Genomic DNA, 21,470 nt, shown 5'->3' with positions numbered 1-21,470 from the left:
AGTTCTTGAAAAACTATTACTTTGGATATAACTGACATTTCTGTATTCAAAAGGTATAAATATTTGTAGGATCTCAATGTCTAATCAGTGGAAGAGCTCTGGTACTTCCCACTCTCATAAACATGGTTGAATGATTAAAACTATGACTGCCATATTCAATAAGAAATAGGGGGCGGAGCCTGAAGCAGTTATTAAATTGCTGGGTTTTTATATGGGTGGTAAGGATGAAGAAAAAAGGGAAGGAAAGCAAACAATGTAAAGCATTATGGCATAATGGGTTATCTCACGGCAGATTTCACACTGAGCCAGAGCCAGACACACAGCTTGTATGGCGTGTGTTCACTCAGCAGGTGGACTCACCCTGGAAAGAAAAACCATCCTGAGTGGTCCACAGACGAGTGAAAAGGGTTGGGGGGGGGGAGAATCAGCCTGCTAGGCTGCTCCCATAGGCTTCTCCCATTATTGTATTCCATTAATCAAGTCTCCCCACCATGGGAACTGACTCCTCCAAACTACTGATCATCTCCCTCTTCAGCAGCAGCTCACAGAGCCAGATTCTGTGGCCTGTAGTGTGACATTTACCTCTAAAGTGAAGGTGTGACTGAGAAGAGAGGGTTTGATGTGGGATTTCAAGGCAATGCAGGTCCAGTTTAACCTAGGCTCTAGTCAGCTCAGGGAGTGCTGTATGCTTTGCTGCTAAGGCAAAAAAAGAGTGTCATCAGGTGGTAGAAGACACCTTCAGGGAGGAGGAGGGTGTTGAAGGAATCTGAGACCACACTAAGAACCTGTTTCATGTAACAGGAGATAAATGAGATAAATGCTAAGCAGTGACACAGGTAAAGAAACCTGTGGGGAAGCATTGCTGGGGAGTAATCTTTCCTGGAAAGGTGGGGCTTCAAAAGCGAGCATGATTTGCTCAGAGACAGCACAGAGAGCCATTTCAGCCAAGCAAGCAACCTGAACGGTGAAGACACAGCAGCATAAATGCGCACAACACAATGGACTCAGGAAATAGCTGGCAGAATGAAGAATGTAGTGGAATATAGCAGAGGCTTTTAAGAAATCAGCTGGAAAGCATTCACAGATGGCCTCGATGATTAGTTAGGAGTGGATTCTTAAGGCCCTTAGCCATTCAAGATTTCCAAAAGGGAAATAACATGAAAGCTCATTACTAGGATCTAGTTCTGGGGCATTCCTAGTATATGGGAAAGGTGGTTCAACAGAATCCTGGATGGGTTTTGCCTCCACAGTAGGAGTGTGTGTGGTCGACATTGTAGGACCAAATCATGGCTCAGCGTATTCAATGGCTACATCCAGGAAACAACACATAAAAATTAAGCTTACCAGACTGAGGACAAACCTAAAACTCAATTTCACTGGCTTATTTACAGTCTCAAGTCACTGACTGGATTGAACTCATGCCTATATCTCTACTCCCTACCCAAAATGATGGTAAAAGAATTTTTACAGATTAAAAATGCACAAGAGTGCATTGACCAGGGGGTGGCGAAGTGGATAGAGCGTTGGCCTGGGATGCTGAGGACCCAAGTTTGAAACCCTGAGGTTGCTGTCTTGAGTGCAGGCTCACCTGCTTGAGTGCGGGTCATTGACTTGAGCCCAAAGGTCGCTTCCGTGAAGCCCAAGGTTGCTGGCTTGAGTCCAAGGTTGCTGACTTGAGCAAGGGGTCACTCACTCTGCTGGAGCCCCCCAGTCAAGGCACATATGAGAAAGTATCAAACAACAACTAAGGGCCCTGGCTGGTTGGCTAGGTGGTAGAGTGTCAGCCCAGCATGTAGAAGTCCCAGGTTCAATTCCTGGCCAGGGCACACAAGAGAAGCACCATCTGCATCTCCACCCTTCCCCCTCTCCTTCCTCTCTGTCTCTCTTCTCCTCTCCCACAGCCAAGGCTCCATTGGAGCAAAGTTGGCCCAGGCGCTGAGGATGGCTCATGGCCTCCACCTTAGGCACTAGAATGGCTCCAGTTGCAACGGAACAACATCCCAGGTGGACAAAGCATTGCACCCTAGTGGGCTTGCTGGGTGGATCTCGGTTGCGCATGTGGGAGTCTGTCTCTCTGCCTCCCTGCTTTTCACTTCAGAAAAATACAAAACAAAAAACAAATAAACTAAGGAACTGCAATAAAGAATTGATGCTTCTCATCTCTCCCTTCCTGTCTGTCCCACTCTCTCTCACAAAAAATAAACACAAAAAAACTCAAGAAAATGAGAGAACTGACAAATGGTAGATGAGACAACAATAAAATTTATCAAAGATGGTAACAGAAAAAAGAAAAATGAAACCTACATGTGTACAGTAAGGGGAAAATAAACAACAAGCAAGCCGCCCACTTTATTACAAATCTACCATGACACAAACAGGGCTCCCATCAGCTTTAAGTGGCTCAGTCCTAAGTACAGAATGATGAGCAGAGGTTACCAGATATTTCAATGACATCTCCCGCATGAGAGACAGGCATCAACAAACAAGACATAAAAAGGGAAAGAGATGATGCAGGGAATGGAAGAAACCTAAAAATAATTGATAACTTTACAGAGAGGAAAGACAGTACATTCAATAAAGAGAGAATCAATTTACAGGTATGTCTTCCTATAGTATGTACATCATTGGCCTTGTATATCTTTCCTCAATAAAAAGAATTAGTCAGTTGAACTTCAAAGAATTTCTTAGATATGTAAAAACTGGGATGAGGACTAGGATAGGAAATAGGGGTATCGATGGGTACTTGTTACAGTTAGTGGTAATAATCACACCATGGCGTCATATCTATGATCCTAAGCTCAAGCCAGATGAGCCTGTGCTCAAGCTGGTAACTAGGAGTTTTGAACCTGGGTCCTCAGTATCCCAGGCCGATGCTCTATCTACTGTGCTACCACCTGGTCAGTCTGAAAAAATAAATTTCTATTGTTTAAGCCTCCAGTCTGTTATGGCAGCCCTAGCAAACTAATATAGCGCCAAACCTGGAAAGCGTCAAGAGGGTTCCAGGAAAGCTTTCAAACAAAAAAGAATCTAATGGGTTTCTCCTATCTACATAGGAGAAATGTTACAGTGGTGTTAGAGACTTGGGGATGAATTAGTGATCGGTCCATAGGAAAAGTGGCAAACAAATGAGGCAAGAATGAGGGGAAAAGTGATACAAGAAACAATCATGGTATACTATGGCTCAGAGGTGAGTGGTATTTACCTAGTAAATAACTTGCAATTAGCATATGGATTTAAACAAAAGGTGGAAATTAACTGTACTGAAAAACTGAGGTAACAGAAAATGCATGTGGGTAGATGATGAAAAAAGGCTAAATCCTAATCATCCACAGTAAGAAGTCAATAGATAATATTGTATTGAAAAATTAAGAAGTGGCAATACAAGTAAAGTATTTAAGTAAGGAAGCAAATACTAGAAGATAATGCAAAAATACTTAGTGACTGCCTTTGGGGAGTGAGAATCAGGTATGGCAGAGGCGGTGGCTGAACTGTTTTATTTTTTTAAAATAAATATAAATTGTAAAAGCTGAAATAGAACACTGAAGACCTTTTTTTAAAAAAGGTCCCTTTAGCCTGACCTGTGGTGGCGCGGTGGATAGAGCATTGACTTGGAATGCTGAGGTTGCCGGTTCAAAACCCTGGGCTTGCCCGGTCAAGGCACATACAACAAGCAATCAATGAACAACAAAAGTGAAGCAACTATGACGTGATACTTCTTGTTCTCTCCCCTCCTCTCTCTGTAAAATCAATAAATAAAATTAAAAAAAAAAAAAAAAAAGGTCCCTTTAGCACAAAACACAATGGTGTGGTGTGAGAAGACAGAAGTATAGTGTGTTGAAGAATAAACAAGACACAAGATGGCAAACGGAGCCTAGTGTTTAACAGGCCATGCTGGTAAATGAAATAGAAGAGGAACGGGACAGAGGGAACAATAGAGTAAAGAAAGATTTTCTGAGGGTGGCAGTGTTGATACAATAGCACTTCTACTGGCAATGTCCTGCTTAGAAACTGCTTACCTAAGAACTCTTTAGAACTATAAGAGGCCCTAGCCAGTGGGTCAGTGGGTAACTGGACTTCCCGGGTTTGATTCCTGGTCAGAGTACACAGGAGAAACAACTGTCTGCTCCTCCCTCCCATCCTCTCGCCCTTTTCTCCCTCTCTCTCTCTTCCCCTCTCATGGCCAGTGGCTCGAATGGTTCTAGCATTGGTCCCAGGTGCTGAGGATAGCTCAGTTGATTCGAGCATTGGCCCCCTGATGGGGGTTGCTGGGTGGATCCTGGTCAGGGAGCATGAAAGAGTATGCCTGAATATCTCCCCCTCCTCTCACCTAAAAGAAAACACCACCACTATTAGAGTAGTTGGATTCCCATACCTACCCCTGCTTGTCCTTTTTTACCTCACCAGTTGTCTTGCTTCTTCTTCTTCTTTTTAATCAAGTGAAAGACAGGGAGGTAGAGAGACAGACTCCCGCATGCACCCCGTCCGTGATACACCCAGCAACTCCCGTCTGGGGCTGATGCTCTGCCCATCTGGGGCCACTGCTCTGTTGCTTGGCAACTGAGCTATTTTAGTACCAGAGGTGAGACCATGGAGTCAATCTCAGCCCCCTGGGCCAACTTACTCATTTGAGCCATGGCTGCAGTGTGGGGGGGGAGAGAGAGAGAGAGAGAGAGAGAGAGAGAGAATGGGAGGGGGAGTGGTGGAGAAGCAGACTGTCTCCTCTCCTGTATGTCCTGACCAGGAATTAGACCCAGGACTTCCTCACGCGTGGCCAACACTCTCCTGCTTAGCCAACTGGCCAGAGCCTCTCCTATTTCTTCCCAGGTGACCCACCCTTTTAGCAACAACTCTTACATCTCTGTTAAATGTGGCAGGCAGAGAAAAACTTTATGAGGCATCACCGAGTAGCAACTTGACTGAGCTAATTAGACACAGCCCAGGGAGTAGCTGAGTTACAGCATTTCCTTAAGGTCAAGTTCAACATGTTCATATAAAAAAGAGAATGGATAAAACAACTGTTACATGTAGTGTAAGACACTCTGATACAAATTTTCAAAATAAGAGGCTTTAGAAAATGAAGCCAAGTTGCTGAAGAATTCATCAAATATCTACCGACACTTTTGATGTCATGGTGGTGACATTTTCTGTAGCTAAGATTTCTGGCTTCCTCTGCAACTAAAAATAATTAACAGCTCCCAAGAGATCCATGTGTGTTCTAGAAGTAGAGGAGCAGAAGAGACAACTCAGAAAGAGTCAAGGTGAAGGGACTACTCCACTGTGAGAGGGATGTGGAGAATGATCCCAGCAAGTTATTTTCAGCAGAGAATCAAAAACACAACGAGCCATGCAAGTCTCCCAGAAAACCCAGACTTTAGATGTCATCTCCTATTCTGATCAACTTTTATAAACATTTTCAAGTTTTCTGAATAGTTCCACACAGTTGACAGCAATTAATTTTTCAGGTAAATTACCCAGCATGCTGATTTATCATCCTCTTTCCCAACTGACAATCAATCCCTAAAAGCTCATCCACTCCTGTGTTAGATTGCATATCTGACAATTCAGAGAGAAAGCTGGTCGAATCCCATAATAGAATGCCAAAGAAAAAAATGTCTAATTATGAAAATGCCACAACTAATAACAAATAATGATTAGGCTCTAAAGAGGCTGTAAGCTAGACAGATTTTAACAGAAATCTTAAACAGAGGTGAAACAAAAAATATTCTCAGTGACTGGGTCAATAACAGGACATAGAAAATTAGAACATGACTAACATTTTTTCAACACACACCTTCATATCACAAGTGTAGTCAGAAAAAAAAATACATAGGTAAGATATAATTTCCTTTTATATATATTAAAAAAACTATTGAATTTACAGAGTGAGGAAGGGGGGTGGAGCAAGAAGCATCAGCTCATAGTTGCTTCACTTGTGTTGTTCATGGATTACTTCTCATATGTGTCTGGACCAGGGCAAGCCCAGGGTTTTGAATTGGCGGCCTCAGCATTCCATCCAGGTCAATGCTTTCTCCACTGCGCTACCACAGGCTAGGCAAAAAGATAATATTTTTAAATTTCACATACAAGGGTATTCTTTATTACTCTATCAGTTCTAAAAATAACATCTTCCTTTAAAAATTTTAAGACTGGAACAAAGGATTATTTCCTTCATTACTGCACATACTGCAAATTTATCAGAAAAGAGTTTAGTGTCCATGTAATTTTTCCTTAAGTTTGAACTTTAGGGAGAAAAAAAAAATAGATTATCAACCTCATTTGATCTGATCTTATAAACAGTCATGCCAGCTATCTTCTGATCTGCTGTCTCCAGACAGATTTCCAGGGTAGTATGTGTCACTCGGTCCATTCGTAATAGGTTGGATACAGCAGTCCACAGTAACTGCCAGGACTCCAGCTTGTGTTCTGGATGCTTGACTGGCATTTGGCTGCACATTCCAAGAGTACCTCCTTTGAGAATAGTCTTCACCAGGGGGACCCGGAGGAGGGTTATGGCTTCACTGGTAAACGTCCTCATTCTTTGAAAATTTTCTTAAAAAAAAAGTAATAAACTACTATTAGTTTTACAAAATATATAAGATTTGTAAAATAAGACATAGATACTCTGGTTCTACCGTTTTCTCCCTGTGTGCCCTTAGCAGATATATTGCTTAATCTTTGCATTTCTTAGTTCCTTATAAAATGGACCTAATAGCACCTTCCCTCTTCATCAGTGTTCTGGAGGTAAATTTAGACAATGCAGTTAAATTACGTACCATAATGTCTCAGCACACAGTAGATTCCCAGGAGCCTTTCCACCTTTCACTACAGAGGGAAATGCCTGCACTGTTCTCATCAGTAACTTTCTTTCCTGGTCTGGCAGGTTGACATGAGGCAGAATAGCTACTTATTTCTGAATAAATAATGCTACTATCACTTTATAAATATATACACATGTAAATTAATTATAAAGTATAGAAATTAAAACTATGGTACATGCAACTAATTTGGAAAATTTAAATTTGTCTCAAAAGCAAGATTTGTAAATCTAACATAATCATACCAAAAAACCCTGAAATCTGAGAAAATATACCCACCACCACTCCTATACCTCTCAATCTTACCTAATCTAATTTCCCTGGTTAATGCATCCTTTTTTTATCTTTTCCCCCTAACATCTTTTTTTTTTTTTACTGTTAAATCATAACCAGTGATTTTGACTTACCATAAGTGAGTTATCACTTTTCATGGCTTTATAAAATGTCATAGTATGGACATAATTTGCATAGCTATTCTTCACTGTTAGAAATGTAAGCTACTTTTCAAGTGCTCATGTACATTCTCTAGGATAGACCACATGTTAGGACACAAAATGAGTCTCAGTAAATTTAAGAAGATTGAAATCATAGCAAGCATCTTCTCTGATCACAATGGCATAAAAGTAGAAATCAACCACAATAGAAAAACTGAAACATATTCAAACACATGGAGGCTAAATAGCATGTTATTAAATAATGAATGGGTTAACAACGAGATCAAGGAAGAAATAAAAATTTTCTTGAAACAAATGAAAATGAACATACAACAATGTAAAATCTATGGGTAACAGCAAAAGCAGTCCTGAGAGAGAAGTTCATAGCATTACAGGCATACCTTAAGAAGCAAGAAAGCTGAAATAAACAACTTAACCCTGCATCTAAAAGAACTAAAAACAGAACAAAAAATAAAGCCCAAAGGAAGTAGAAGGAAGGAAATGATGAAGATCAGAGCGGAAATAAATGACATAGAGGCTAAAAATATAATACAGAGGATCAATGAAACCAAGAGCTGGTTCTTTGAAAAGGTAAACAAGATTGATGAACCTTTAATCAGACTCATAAAAAAAAAATGAGATAGGAGTCAATAAATAAAATTAGAAATAGAAGGGGAGAAGTAACAACGGACACCAAAGAAATACAAAGGATTGTAAGAACAAACATACTTTGAAGATCAGTATGTCAAAAAATTGGACCACCTAGGTGAAATGGATAAATTCCTAGAAACATACAATCTTCCAAAACCCAATCTGGAAGACTCAGAAAAAATAAACAAACCAATTACAACAAATGAAATGAAAAGTTATCAAAAAACTCCCAGCAAACAAAAGTCCTAAACCAGATGGCTTCACAGGAGAATTTTACCAAATATTCAAAGAAGAACCAACAATTATACTTCTCATGTGATTTCAAAAAATTCAAGAGAAAGACTTCCAAACTCCTTTTATGAGGCAAGCATGATTCTCATTCCAAAACCAGGTAAAGACATTACAAAGAAAGAAAACTATAGGCCAATATCCCTGATGAACTCAGATGCTAAAATTCTCAACAAAATATTAGCAAACCGGATCCAGCAATACATGAAAAAAAATCATACATCATGATCAAGTGGAATTTATATTGGGGAGGCAAGGCTGGTACATTATTCTCAAATCAATAAACGTGATTCATCACATAAACAAAAGAAAGATAAAAATCACATGATAATTTTAATATCAATAGATTCAGAAAAAGCATTTGATAAAATCCAACACCCACTTATGATCAAAACTCTCAGCAGAGTGAGAATACAGGGAACATACCTCAACATGATAAAGGCCGTATATGCCAAACCCACAGCCAACATCATATTCAATAGGAAAAAATTAAAATCAATCCCCTTCACCCCCCACTTCTCACCCCCCCTTTACTCAACTCCTTGCCCCTGCATGCTGCCTACGCCCCGCACCCCCACTGTGCTCCCTGCGCAGCCATCACCCCTCGCCCCCGCGTGCTTCCCGAACCTTTTGCAACAGCATGAATGGACCTGGAGATTATTATGCTAAGTGAAATAAGCCAGGCAGAGAAAGATAAATATCATATGATCTCACTTATATGTGGAATCTAATGAACAAAGTGAACTGAGGATCAGAATAGAACACAGGCGGGGTCACAGGGACCAGAGGTGCAGCTGTCAGACAGAAGGGGGATGAGAGAATGGGATCAGAGAAGGTGAACGGATTATTGAAATTATATATACACAACACAGAGATACAGATAACAGGACAGCAATTCCAGAGGGAAGGAGGAGTTTGGAGGAGGGAGGCATAGGAGGTATATATAAATAGGGATGGGTGTGTGTGTGTGTGTGTGTGTGAGGTTGTTATATTCAGTGAGACACTTGAATCCATGTAAACACAATACATTAAAATTAATAAAGCCTGACCAGGCGGTGGCATAGTGGATAGAGCGTCAAACTGCGATGTGGAGGACCCAGGTTAAAGACCCCAAGGTCACCAGCTTGAGCGCAGGCTCATCTGGTTTGAGCAAAGCTCACCAGCTTGGACCCAAGGTCGCTGGCTCGAGCAAAGGGTTACTCAGTCTGCTGAAGGCCCATGGTCAAGGCACATATGAGAAAGCAATCAATGAACAACTAAGGTGTCACAACGAAACACTGATGATTGATGCCTCTAATCTCTCTCCGTTCCTGTCTGTCTGTCCCTATCTATCCCTTTCTCTGACTCTGTCTCTGTTAAAAAAAAAAAATTAATAAAGATTAAAAAAATAAAAGAAATGTAAGTACTGTCTGAGCAGGCAGTGGCACAGTGGATTGAGCATTGGCCTGGGACATGGAAGACGCAGGTTCGAACCTCCAAGGTTGCCAGCTTGAGGGTGAGCTCATGGGGCTTGAGCATGGGCTCACCAGCTAGAGTGAGGGGTGGCTGCTTGAGCATAGGATCATAGATATGACCTCATGGTCACTGGCTTGAGCAGGGGGGTCACTGGCTCGGCACTAGTCCCCAGGGTCAAGGCTGGGGGCAGGGAGGGAGCAGCTGGGGAGGCACGAGGGAGCGAAGGGCCAGCCACTGCGGGAGGAGCATGCTGGGGTGAGAGGCGGGAGGATGGGGGCTAGAATGCTTTTCATCTCTCTCCCTTCCTGTCTGTCCCTATCTGTCTGGCTCTGTCTCTCACACTAAAAAAGAAAAAAGATAAGAAAGAAATGTAAGTTACTACATGCTTTCTCACTATAACATCTCAGAACATATACTATATCCGGAGCACCTAGTCAAGTGTCTGCTATGTAGTAGGGAGGTTTGAGAAATGTGTTAAAATGATTACATGAATATAACTTTTCCATATTTTAAAATATTTTTAGTCTCAATGTGGAATTACAAGGTAGGAGCATTTTTTATGGCTTTAAAGTACTGTTTCAAAAGGACCATACCAATTTTCAGTGCCATTGTCAATATAAGCAGCATTTACAACAAAAAGGTTTACATCTTCTAAAAATGATGACATCTATTTGAACGGTTGATCTGGAGGTAAAATATTTTTTTACTTCACATAATAGTCAAAAACAATCTCTACAAGGTAGGTATTATTAAAATTTCCATCTGTCTGATGAGAAAAGAGAAATTTAGAAATCTTACCGCAGATCACACAGGGAGTGATGGCAGGAATGCTGTGCAAATCCAGGTCCAGCCTGCCAACCACTATGCTGACTGCTCTATCAAAACCTTGCTAAATTAACAGGCAAAGAACAGAACCTTGCTATTTTAACTGTACTGAGATTTTTTTCTATTTCCCAAGTGAAAATATTTTTGTGATTTAACTGTTCAAATCCCTTGCAAGTTTCTTGACTGGAATTTTTGCTACTTTCCCTATAAGTTGTATTTACTCTTTATGTAACAAACTTCTTTATTCTGAAAACTATACCACTATTACCGCAGCCAAAGAACGCAAAAATCTCTCTGGTAGTGACATCAAATTGTTGGCTTAACCTGAGTTTAGAAGCAATAACAATTTCTAAGTCCCCTTCCCAACTGCCTCTGAAAAGTCACGTATTTCCCACCCCACACTTGATTTTCCAGCCAGAAATGCAAAATACAAAGAAACAATATCATCTGGTTAATAATGATTAGCAAGAAAATGTCAGTTCCTCACCATTATCATAATGTGTTTGCACTAACTTTTAATGCTACTGACTTCTCTTTCTAGAAACAGGGAAAGCAGAGATACCTTACTGACTGCTGCAGACCTTGGGTCTGGGTGTGGAAATGCCAAGACGGTGTTGGGTAACCTTGGCTCTGACACATGCTATTCCTAGGTCCTCGGTGTACAGCCTATTAGCAGTGTGGACTGGTTCCATCAAATACGTTGTTTTCAAAACCACTTGATCTAGAGGCCCTGGAATCTCGATCCCTCAAAGAGAATGGTTTTTACACACAATATTAACTGGTTTCCAAAGTCAGTAGCCAATCTTGTGTGTGTGTGTGTGTGTGTGTGTGTGTGTGTGTGTGTGTGTGTGTGTGTATTGGCCCATAAAAATAACAACCCCACCCTCTCCCCATTCCTATCTGTTTAGGTTTCCCTGAGCAAGTAAACAAGCCACAAGAAGAATAGGCATGTGCAACTTAAATGACATAAAAACGGATCTCCCTAACCACAAACCTCACACAAAAAATGCAACTTACTTTCTGAAGGGACCATTTCGAAGATCTTCAATGTAGTTCTGTCTTTCTATGCAATGACCCCGGCATCTATTGAATACTGAGGAGTGGAAGAACTGTTAGACATAACTACAAAAAGCACTTCTCTCCCAGAGAGAGCAGATCAGAGCTGAAATCCACTGACTATTCAGGCTGTTATATCTCAATTATTTACAGATACATCCCGACATAATGTTTTGCCTAAAGATAATTTCGTGTTAGAATAAATAAATTACAAAGTTTTTCTTCCAGAAATTGAGAATTTCATCTACATTTCTACCTCAACTTGTATAAAAAGGGAAGAACATTGATAACCCTCATACTTACATTCAATTGCAACATCTGGCATCATGCCTTCTACATCAATCAAATATCTAACAAAACAACGTAAGTTTGAGTCATTTATATGCAACTAGTGCTTGACTTACGACCACGACTGATTCCGACAGACCGATCGTAACACGATTTGGTCGTAAGTTGAGTAGGCTATATGTACAGTACTGTGAAATGATGTTATAAAATCTTTAAGTCGGCCCTGGCTGGTTGGCTCAGTGGTAGAGCGTCGGCCTGGCGTGCAAGGGGTCCCGGGTTTGATTCCGGGCCAGGGCACACAAGGAGAAGCGCCCATCTGCTTCTCCACCCCTCCCCTTCTCCTTCCTCTCTGTCTCTCTCTTCCTGTCCCGCAGCGAGGCTCCATTGGAGCAAAGATGGCCCGGGCACTGGGGATGGCTCCTTGGCCTCTGCCCCAGGCGCTAGAGTGGCTCTGGTCGCAACAGAGCGACGCCCCGGAGGGGCAGAGCATCACCCCCTGGTGGGCAGAGCGTGGCCCCCTGGTGGGCGTGCCGAGTGGATCCCGATCGGGCGCATGCGGGAGTCTGTCTGATTGTCTCTCCCCGTTTCCAGCTTCGGAAAAATACAAAAAAAACAAAACAACAACAAAAAAATCTTTAAGTCATATTTTATCATAATTTTCTTTCATTGTTATATATCATAATTTTTTTTGTTCATTTTATGCCATTGTATCATCTCTACACCATTTTGTTTCTTATTTTTACATTTGTCAGGTTTAAGTAAAACACTGCATTACCAGTACAACTGGCTTAATATTTGCAAAACATACAAAATTACAAAATACAGGTGTAAAAAATATCATAGGAAACATTTTCCCAATTGCAAAACATATCAAAATATATAAACATGTATGAAACATTTTATTGGCCGCTGGTGCTTGGCTGCAGATTGTTGATGTCGCCAGGTGAGGCAGCAGTTGCAGTTACCGGAGTTGGTTTTTTCATAAACATGGTGAGCTTTGTCTGAATTGTATGTTTCTTTTTTTCTTCATAAATTTCATGATACGGACGAAACACATCGTGCGCCATCCTTTCAATCCTTGCAAATCGATCGATGTTTGGGTCCATTGCTTCGAAATGTATAAGAAGTTTATTCAGTGAAGATAAACCTTCTGATAATCCCTTAGTGGTGAACTTTCTTTCTGGCTTTTCCTCTTCCTTCTCTGCTAGATATCCCTCATCTGTAATTAATTCATCCAGATTTGTATCAACAAACTTACGTGCTCCTTCCTCATCCGCACTCGCTGCTTCTCCAGTCACTCGAACACTATGCATTTGGAATCTTTTCTTGAATCTCTGGAACCAGCCAGTGCTTGCTACAAATTCTTGACTGTAATCTTCTCCAGCACGCTCCTTCAGAGTCTGAAATAGACTTTGCGCCTTCATCTGCACATTAAAAAGACTTAATCGTGTCTGTTTTTGAATCTGATCTTCCATCCAAATATACAGCAATTTCTCCATTTCGTGGATGGGCCCACTTCGTTGCTTTGTTATAACTGTTGATCGCATGGGTGCAGAACCTTTCACAGCTTCACGAATTCTTTCTTTATCTTTCAAAATCGTCGACACAGTCGAGTGTGATAACTTCGTATCCCGTGCGATCACATTCACTTTCTTTCCTCCTTCGTACTGCTTAATTACCTTCATTTTCATGTCGAGATCGATGGCCTTTCTTTTCTTCTTGGCAGGCGGAGGCGTAGACAAAGACAATTTCCTTTTGGTAGACATCTTGGGAGGGGTTTGATGAAAAAAATTCAAGACACAAAACACAAATTGCTGTCCCGAGTCTGGGATAACAGTTGAAATGGTGCACGCAGAGATGGTAGTGCTGCCGGAAGCTGGTCCGCACTGTCATACGCCCAGCTGGGCAATGCTTGTGCTGCCAGACGCGGAGCAGTCGTGGCTAGCGAATGTGGTTGTAAAGTCGAATGGTTGTAAGTTGCATGGGTCGTAAGTCGATCAATACCTGTATTTAAAAAAGCAACTCTTTCAGAAAATGTCTAATTTTACTTACTAATATAGTATAAAAATCTTAAGAAAATATTAGCACATCTAATCCAATAATTATTAAAGATAATTAAGAATGATATACCACAATCACAAAAAGGCTTTACTCCAAGGATGAAACAAATTTTAAAATCTATTAATAAAACTTTTTGCATTAATGTAACAATTTAATAAATAAAAGAGTAGAAAATACCAAACAAAATTGGCAGATGTTAAAAACATACTTGATAAAATCCAAATAATTTTTAAAATCAAAATATGACCGTATTTACCAGGAAATGAACATACAGCAAAAGAGAAATTAAGGGAAAATATTAATAGCATCCCCCCCAAAATATTATTTAACCAAGTGATGGGTCAGAAGATTACAAGTCACCATTACTTCATTTTTCCTTATACCCATTTTCAACCCACCACGAATCCTAACAATGACATCACCCAAATAGCTCTAGAATGTCCACATCTTTCCCCCAAAATGAACACTACACCCAGGACCAAGCCACCATTAAGTTCAATGTCCACAAAAGCCTCCTAACTTGTCTACGTGTTTTCTCCCTGTGCTTCTGAGGTGTATTCTCCACATAGTACAAAATAGATAGGTGGAGAATGCAAATCATCATGTTCTACACTAACCCTCAATGAAAAAAGATCAATGGTTTTCCAATACTCTTAAGATAAAGTAAAAAACCTTAAGTATAAGCCTGCATGATCTAGATCAGGGGTCCCCAAACTTTTTACATAGGGGGCCAGTTCACTGTCCCTCAGACCATTGGAGGGCTGGACCATAAAAAAAACTATGAACAAATCTCGATGCACACTGCACATATCTTATTTTAAAGTAAAAAAACAAAAGGAGAACAAATACAATATTTAAAATAAAAAACAAGTAAATTTAAATCAACAAACTGACCAGTATTTCAATGGGAACTATGCTTCTCTCACTGACCACCAATGAAAGAGGTGCCCCTTCTGGAAATGCAGTGGGGGCCGGATAAATGGCCTCAGGGGGCCGCATGCGGCCCGCGGGCCGTAGTTTGAGGACCCCTGATCTAGATCCTACCCATATTTCCAGTTCTATTTCAATGCCATACTTCCACCACGGCCTAGCCTTCCTGGCCAGTCCCCGTTATAGGGTCTTACTTTTCCTTATACCCATAATTCTCTCCCAATGCCCCTGTCTTCTTAATATGTACCGTTCCTTCAGATAGCAGATCAAACCTCCCCACAAAAAGCTTCTTTAATCTTCACAGAGAGGTCAAATCTTCTCCATTAATATGCATCTTCATACCATGTCCCCCTCCACCTTGGCACTTGTCAAAGTTTAATTCTATATGCATTTCTGTGATTCATGTATAGCTATTCTCTCTCTAGACTGTTGGGTTCCCAAAGGGCCAGTCAAGTGTATTTGCTCACAAACTCACAAGTCTTTTTGCTAGCACCCTGCACTGGGCTTACAAAAACAAATGCTCAATAAATATTTTCTGAATAAACAAACACAAATCAAGATACTGAAGCAACAACCACAGAAAAGAATATGAGCATCAAGTTTTTCATTAAGAAATTCCCTCTTGCCTGACCATGTGGTAATACAGTGGCTAGAGCAATGGCCTGGGATGCTGAGGACCCAAGTTCAAAACCCCGAGGTCGCTGGCTTATGCGCAGGCTCATCCAGTTTGAGTGCAGGATCACCAGCTTGAGCTCACGGTGGCCGGCTTGAGTATAAAATCACAGACATTATCCCATGGTCGCTGGCTTGAGCAAGGGGTCACTGGCTAGACTGTAACCCCCTGGTCAAGGCACATATGAGAAAGCCATCAATGACCAACTAAAGTGTTGCAACTATAAGTTGATGTTTCTCATCTCTCTCCCTTCCTGTCTGTCTATCCTTGACTATGTGTGTGTCTCTCTCTCTCCAAAAAAAAAAAAAAAATTCCATCTCAGTGAAAAATTAGCTGAGACAACCTATAGTTGAAGATGTTCATAGAAGAATGTTCATTATTTCAATGTTTTATAATATCAAAATCTTCTGATTTTATCTTTATCAGTAAACAAAGGAACAATGCAGCCTTTAACCAGATCTTCCACAGGAAGATGTTTGCCATATATTAAATTATAAAACTAAATACCTATATTTCCATACCATTAAATTACATGCATATGTTAATATCTGTATTTTCCAAGTGTGAAAAAAAAAAGCACTAATATATATACTTTTTTTTAATTTTTGTATTTTTCCAAAGCTGGAAATGGGGAGGCAGTCAGACAGACTCCCGCATGCGCCCAACCGGGATCTACCCGGCATGCCCACCAGGGGGCGATGCTCTGTCCATCTTGGGGCATCGCTCTGCCACAATCAGAGCCATTCTAGCGCCTGAGGCAGAGGCCACAGAGCCATCCTCAGTGCCCGGGCAAACTTTGCTCCAGTGGAGCCTTGGCTGTGGGAGAGGAAGAGAGAGACAGAGAGGAAGGAGAGGGGGAGGGGTGGAGAAGTAGATGGGCGCTTCTCCTGTGTGCCCTGGCCAGGAATCGAACCCTGGACTCCTGCACGCCAGGCCGATGCTCTATCACTGAGCCAACCGGCCAGGGCCAATATATATACTTTTTTTTTTTTTTTTTTTACATTTTTAAAGTCTGAAAAAATATGCTCTAAATTACTACTAGTGATAATCTCTGGGTGGTGGGCAATATTGCTTTCTACTCCATACATTTCTATAATGATTGCATTTTTTGCAACTAATTGATATCGGTAATTAAACAAAACTTAGATGTGATCTGCCTGTAGTGGTTACAACTCACCTGCAGATGAGGTAGCAAGTCCTGTTTAAACCATGGGTGCAGTGGACACCAATAAGTCTGTCTATAAAACAGAGAATGTAGAATTAAATAATTGAAGCACATACCCTAGAAAAAGTTATAGAATTTTCAGAGTAACATTTGTGAGTTACCAAAACACGACTGCAACCTGAGAATAAATAAGTCTGAAGAGAACAGTGTTTTCTTAGGAACATACTATAAAGAATCATCTAATATAAAATCAAAATTCGGCCCTGGCCGGTTGGCTCAGCGGTAGAGCGTCGGCCTAGCGTGCGGAGGACCCGGGTTCGATTCCCGGCCAGGGCACACAGGAGAAGCGCCCATTTGCTTCTCCACCCCTCCGCCGTGCTTTCCCTCTCTGTCTCTCTCTTCCCCTCCCGCAGCCAAGGCTCCATTGGAGCAAAGATGGCCCGGGCGCTGGGGATGGCTCTGTGGCCTCTGCCCCAGGCGCTAGAGTGGCTCTGGTCGCAATATGGCGACGCCCAGGATGGGCAGAGCATCGCCCCCTGGAGGGCAGAGCGTCGCCCCTGGTGGGCGTGCCGGGTGGATCCCGGTCGGGCGCATGCGGGAGTCTGTCTGACTGTCTCTCCCTATTTCCAGCTTCAGAAAAATGAAAAAAAAAAAAAAAAAATCGAAATTCATTGTCTCTGTGAAATTTTGCATAGTCTTCAATTAGATGCAATAGTGGAACTTACGAAAGGCCTGCTCAGGTACTTACATTATAATAAAACTTTACTGAAAAAAATCATTTGTCTCATCAGTAACTGATTACATCTAGAAAAAGGGAATTAAAAAGAAAAGCTGTAAGAAGAATGAAATTCTCTCTCCCTTCCTGTCTGTCTGTCCCTGTCTATCTCAGTAAAAAAAAAGACAGTTTCTGTAGTATTCCTGAGTTCCCAAGACACGTCCATAACTTCCCTCATTTTCTGCCCATCACCTGCCATGGCTTCATGATCCCTGTGAGGTACGCCCTCCCATAAACAGCCCTGGTGGTAGTTTACAATGAAAAAGCAAGACTTGGAGATGTAAGTGCAGGCTACGCAGCAGGCAAACTGAACAAACACAAGAATCACTTCTAAGACTTTTCTCCCACTACGCCATAGGATTTATTAGCCCATCATTTTTTAAAATTATGTGAGAAATTACAAACAATAGCAAGCGACTGATTTTGGCAAAACATGTTCCTGTGAGTAGGTGCTGTCTGGTAGGAAGATATTCAGCATCTCCGGTCTGGATTACTACTTCCCCACTGTAATCTCTTCTGATTCATGATCCTCCATATGGAAGATGTCATCTTTCTAAGATACACACTTGGATGGGTTTTTCCCTTGTTGAAAGAATAAAACCCAAATGCAAGCATAGCATTTAGACCAGGGGTCCCCAAAATACGACCCGCGAGCCGCATGCGGCCCCCTGAGGCTATTTATCCGGCCCTCCGCCACACACCTGGAAGGGGCACCTCTTTCATTGGTGGTCAGTGAGAGGAGCATAGTTCCCATTGAAATACCGGTCAGTTTGTTGATTTAAATTTACTTGTTCTCTATTTTAAATATTGTATCCATTCCCATTTTGTTTTGTTACTTTAAAATAAGATATGTGTAGTGTGCATAGGGATTTGTTCATAGTTTTTTTATAGTCCAGCCCTCCAACGGTCTGAGGGACAGTGAACTGGCCCCCTGTGTAAAAAGTTTGGGGACCCCTGATTTAGACTCTTAATAAACAGATATCAATCTGCCTTTCCAACTGAACTGGAAGTCCACAATGATTTGAACTATGAATTACAAGGACCTACATGAGCCACCTCCCTCCTGGCCCTTGTCATCATCTCTGATCCCATTTTGTATTTCTCTGATCTCACTCACTCTCCCCATTCCAATGACACTGGCCTCCTTGCTATTCCTCAAACATGCCAAGGAGAGTCGTGCCTCAGGGACTTTGCACTCCCTATTCCCTCTGCTTTAGAACACTACCTACCCTGTCTTCCCCAGATATCCAATGGCTTGGTTCCTTCCTTCCATTAAGGTGCTGCTAAATGATATCTTAATAGATCAATTCCTGGTCATCTGCCACATTGTCTCACCTCTTTATTCTGTTCTGTTATTCTCCAGAACTCTTAACACCATCTGACATTCCACACATTCACTCGTTTATTTGTCCCTCTGCCACTATGATATGAAATATAGAAGGACAAGAAGAACTTTTTTCTGTTCCTATCTCCTAGAACAGTGATGTCACCTTTGAGGGCGTTATATAAACATTTGTTGAAAATGAATACATGAATTCTGTGCCCTTTCACACTCCCCTCGGTGGCACCAGAGACTGACCCTCCACAACACAAGCTCAAGCCCTGTGCTTTGTACCTGTTCCCAATACCTGAGCTGTCCTTTCCTCAATTTGGTCAAATCCTGATCCCTGCAGCGCAGCCCAAACACTGACTCCTCAGTAAGGCCTTCCTCAATCTCTCCTCTAAATTCCCAGTGCACTTAATTTATTCTTTTATTGTAATTAACTCATTGACTCATAGTTACTGCTTATTTATATTCCTAGATAAATGTCAATTTCTAATGAACAAAAACTGTTATTCACCTCTAAATCCACATACCCTAATAATAGGCCCAAAAAGCTCTCAAGTGTTTATTCAATCAATTTATTATCTTATTCTACCAGTTCTAGGGAGTGGATTGTGTAGGGTTGTCCTCTTCTTCAGTGAGCCTGGCACCTGTGGGAGGGACTTACAGCACAGGTAGCAAGTGCATCATAAGAGGTGTTTACAACCTTCCTTACTTGTACCCAAAGTAGACAGAGAAAAAAAATTATTTTATATTATTTTTTATTTATTTTTATTTTTATTTTTCTGAAGCTAGAAACAGGGAGAGACAGTCAGACAGACTCCCGCATGCGCCCGACCGCATCCACCCGGCACGCCCACCAGGGGGCAACGCTCTGCCCACCAGGGGGCGATGCTCTGCCCCTCCGGGGCGTCGCTCTGTTGCGACCAGAGCCACTCTAGCACCTGGGGCAGAGGCCAAGGAGCCATCCCCAGCACCCGGGCCATCTTTGCTCCAATGGAGCCTCGGCTGCGGGAGGGGAAGAGAGAGACAGAGAGGAAGGAGAGGGGGAGGGGTGGAGAAGCAGATGGGCGCTTCTCCTGTGGCCGGGAATCGAACCCGGGACTTCTGCACGCCAGGCAGTCGCTCTACTACTGAGCCAACCGGCCAGGGTGAAAAAATTTTAAGTACATATAATGACAGTGCAACTGCACTAATCCACTCTGTTTTGTTCTGCTATTAGGGATCTGTTTTACTCCAATCCTGTCTTTTGTTTTCTCTTTTATACATTCTAAAACACTAAGATTCTAAACTTTCCTTCCACACACTCACCTCACCTCTTAATAAATTAAAAAAACAAACAAACCCTTATTTGAGTTTTTTATATATTTCCTATCCAAATATTTTTAAACTGATATGAGCGAGTTCAGTTCATGTTTTTCACTAAATTCTCTTTCTAAACTAAATTGTTTATTTGTAGCTATAAAAAGACAAACACTTTATTACCACCACCTGCTATGTCCACATCATCAAATACAACAAGCCTAATGTAGGAACTATAAAAATCCACAGTCCCACTAAAAATGCATGCCAAAGTGCAGGTAAGAAAGATAATCAACTCACCATTATCTTCATTTTCCTTCAAGAAGCCCTTAACAGCACATATGAATTTAGAAATAGTGTCACCATCAGGCACCTGTTGACCGATTGTATAAATCTTTAAGTAAGGAATAGTTTCTGGTAAAGTCCTATGAAGCAAAACCATAAAAATGAGTATTATTAATTTGCAGGGAGAGAATTAAAAAATTAATAAAATTGGCCAGAATGTAAACCAAGAGAGTATAAGAAATTTCCTGTCAGTAATTCTGATAAAAGAGCCATTTTTTTCCCAAAGCTGCTTCAACCAGGAAGTGTCACTTAATTTCTATTAAATTGACAGAATGGATAGTAAAGAGATATACAAAACTGAAAGCAAAATTCATGTGAATGAATGCACATGTAACTAAAAACTGTATAAATAATTCTACTTAATATTTTACATTTCAAGGTCCATAAGGCAGCTGTGATATAGGTATAATACAGTCAGAAGAATTAGAGTTTCCAAAGTGAGATACAGCAAACTTCAGGCACTGGTGAGAACTGCTACTCTTACTGGGGGAGGTAGGGAAAAAAGCAGATACTGATAAAAGCCAGAAGAATTAAATGAAAATCCTTAGTTTTGAATTTAATGGAAAAGTATCAGTAGGAATTTTGATGTACTGTGTATTAAAAACAAACGTACAAAAACATCTGCTAACTGTGACCACTGAAAAAGCATAGAAACAACCGATGTCATGACATAAGGATTCAGGAGCCAAATTAAGAAGCTCCAATTGGCCAAACATAGGACCTCAATAGGTGCCTCAATAAGAATAATAACTGGCCCTGGCCGGTTGGCTCAGTGGTAGAGTGTCAGCCTGGCATGCAGGAGTCCTGGGTTCGATTCCTGGCCAGGGCACACATGAGAGGCGCCCATCTGCTTCTCCACCCCTCCCCCTCTCTTTCCTCTCTGTCTCTCTCTTCCCCTCCTGCAGCCAAGGCTCCATTAGAGCAAAGTTTGCCGGGGCGCTGAGGATGGCTCTGCGGCCTCTGCCTCAGGCGCTAGAATGGCTCTGATTGCGTCAGTGCGACGCCCCAGAGGGGCAAAGCCTCGCCCCCTGGTGGGCATGCCGGGTGGATCCCGGTTGGGCACATGCGGGAGTCTGTCTGTCT

General features: G+C 41.6%; 2 protein-coding genes across 3 annotated transcripts in view; both read right to left on the bottom strand.

Annotated features, from left to right (window-relative positions):
• NAT8 (N-acetyltransferase 8 (putative)) overlaps positions 1–21,470 on the bottom strand; it is a 197,106-nt gene that overhangs the window by 12,796 nt on the left and 162,840 nt on the right. The gene's annotated exons all lie outside the window — the stretch shown is intronic.
• LOC136397407 (putative CENPB DNA-binding domain-containing protein 1) overlaps positions 11,138–21,470 on the bottom strand; it is a 33,396-nt gene continuing 23,063 nt past the window's right edge. The window contains exons 2-6 of the mRNA XM_066371917.1: positions 20,343–20,467; positions 16,654–16,714; positions 13,071–13,816; positions 11,486–11,561; positions 11,138–11,213 (exon numbers count right to left, since the gene is read on the bottom strand). Of these exons, the coding sequence (XP_066228014.1) occupies positions 11,138–11,213; positions 11,486–11,561; positions 13,071–13,578 (660 nt within the window). The 5' untranslated portion in view covers positions 13,579–13,816; positions 16,654–16,714; positions 20,343–20,467. The remainder of the gene's footprint in view (positions 11,214–11,485; positions 11,562–13,070; positions 13,817–16,653; positions 16,715–20,342; positions 20,468–21,470) is intronic.

Source organism: Saccopteryx leptura, chromosome 3 (genome assembly GCF_036850995.1).
Source record: "Saccopteryx leptura isolate mSacLep1 chromosome 3, mSacLep1_pri_phased_curated, whole genome shotgun sequence".
Lineage (NCBI taxonomy): Eukaryota > Metazoa > Chordata > Mammalia > Chiroptera > Emballonuridae > Saccopteryx > Saccopteryx leptura.
This window is presented reverse-complemented; position numbering and strand designations above follow the sequence as displayed.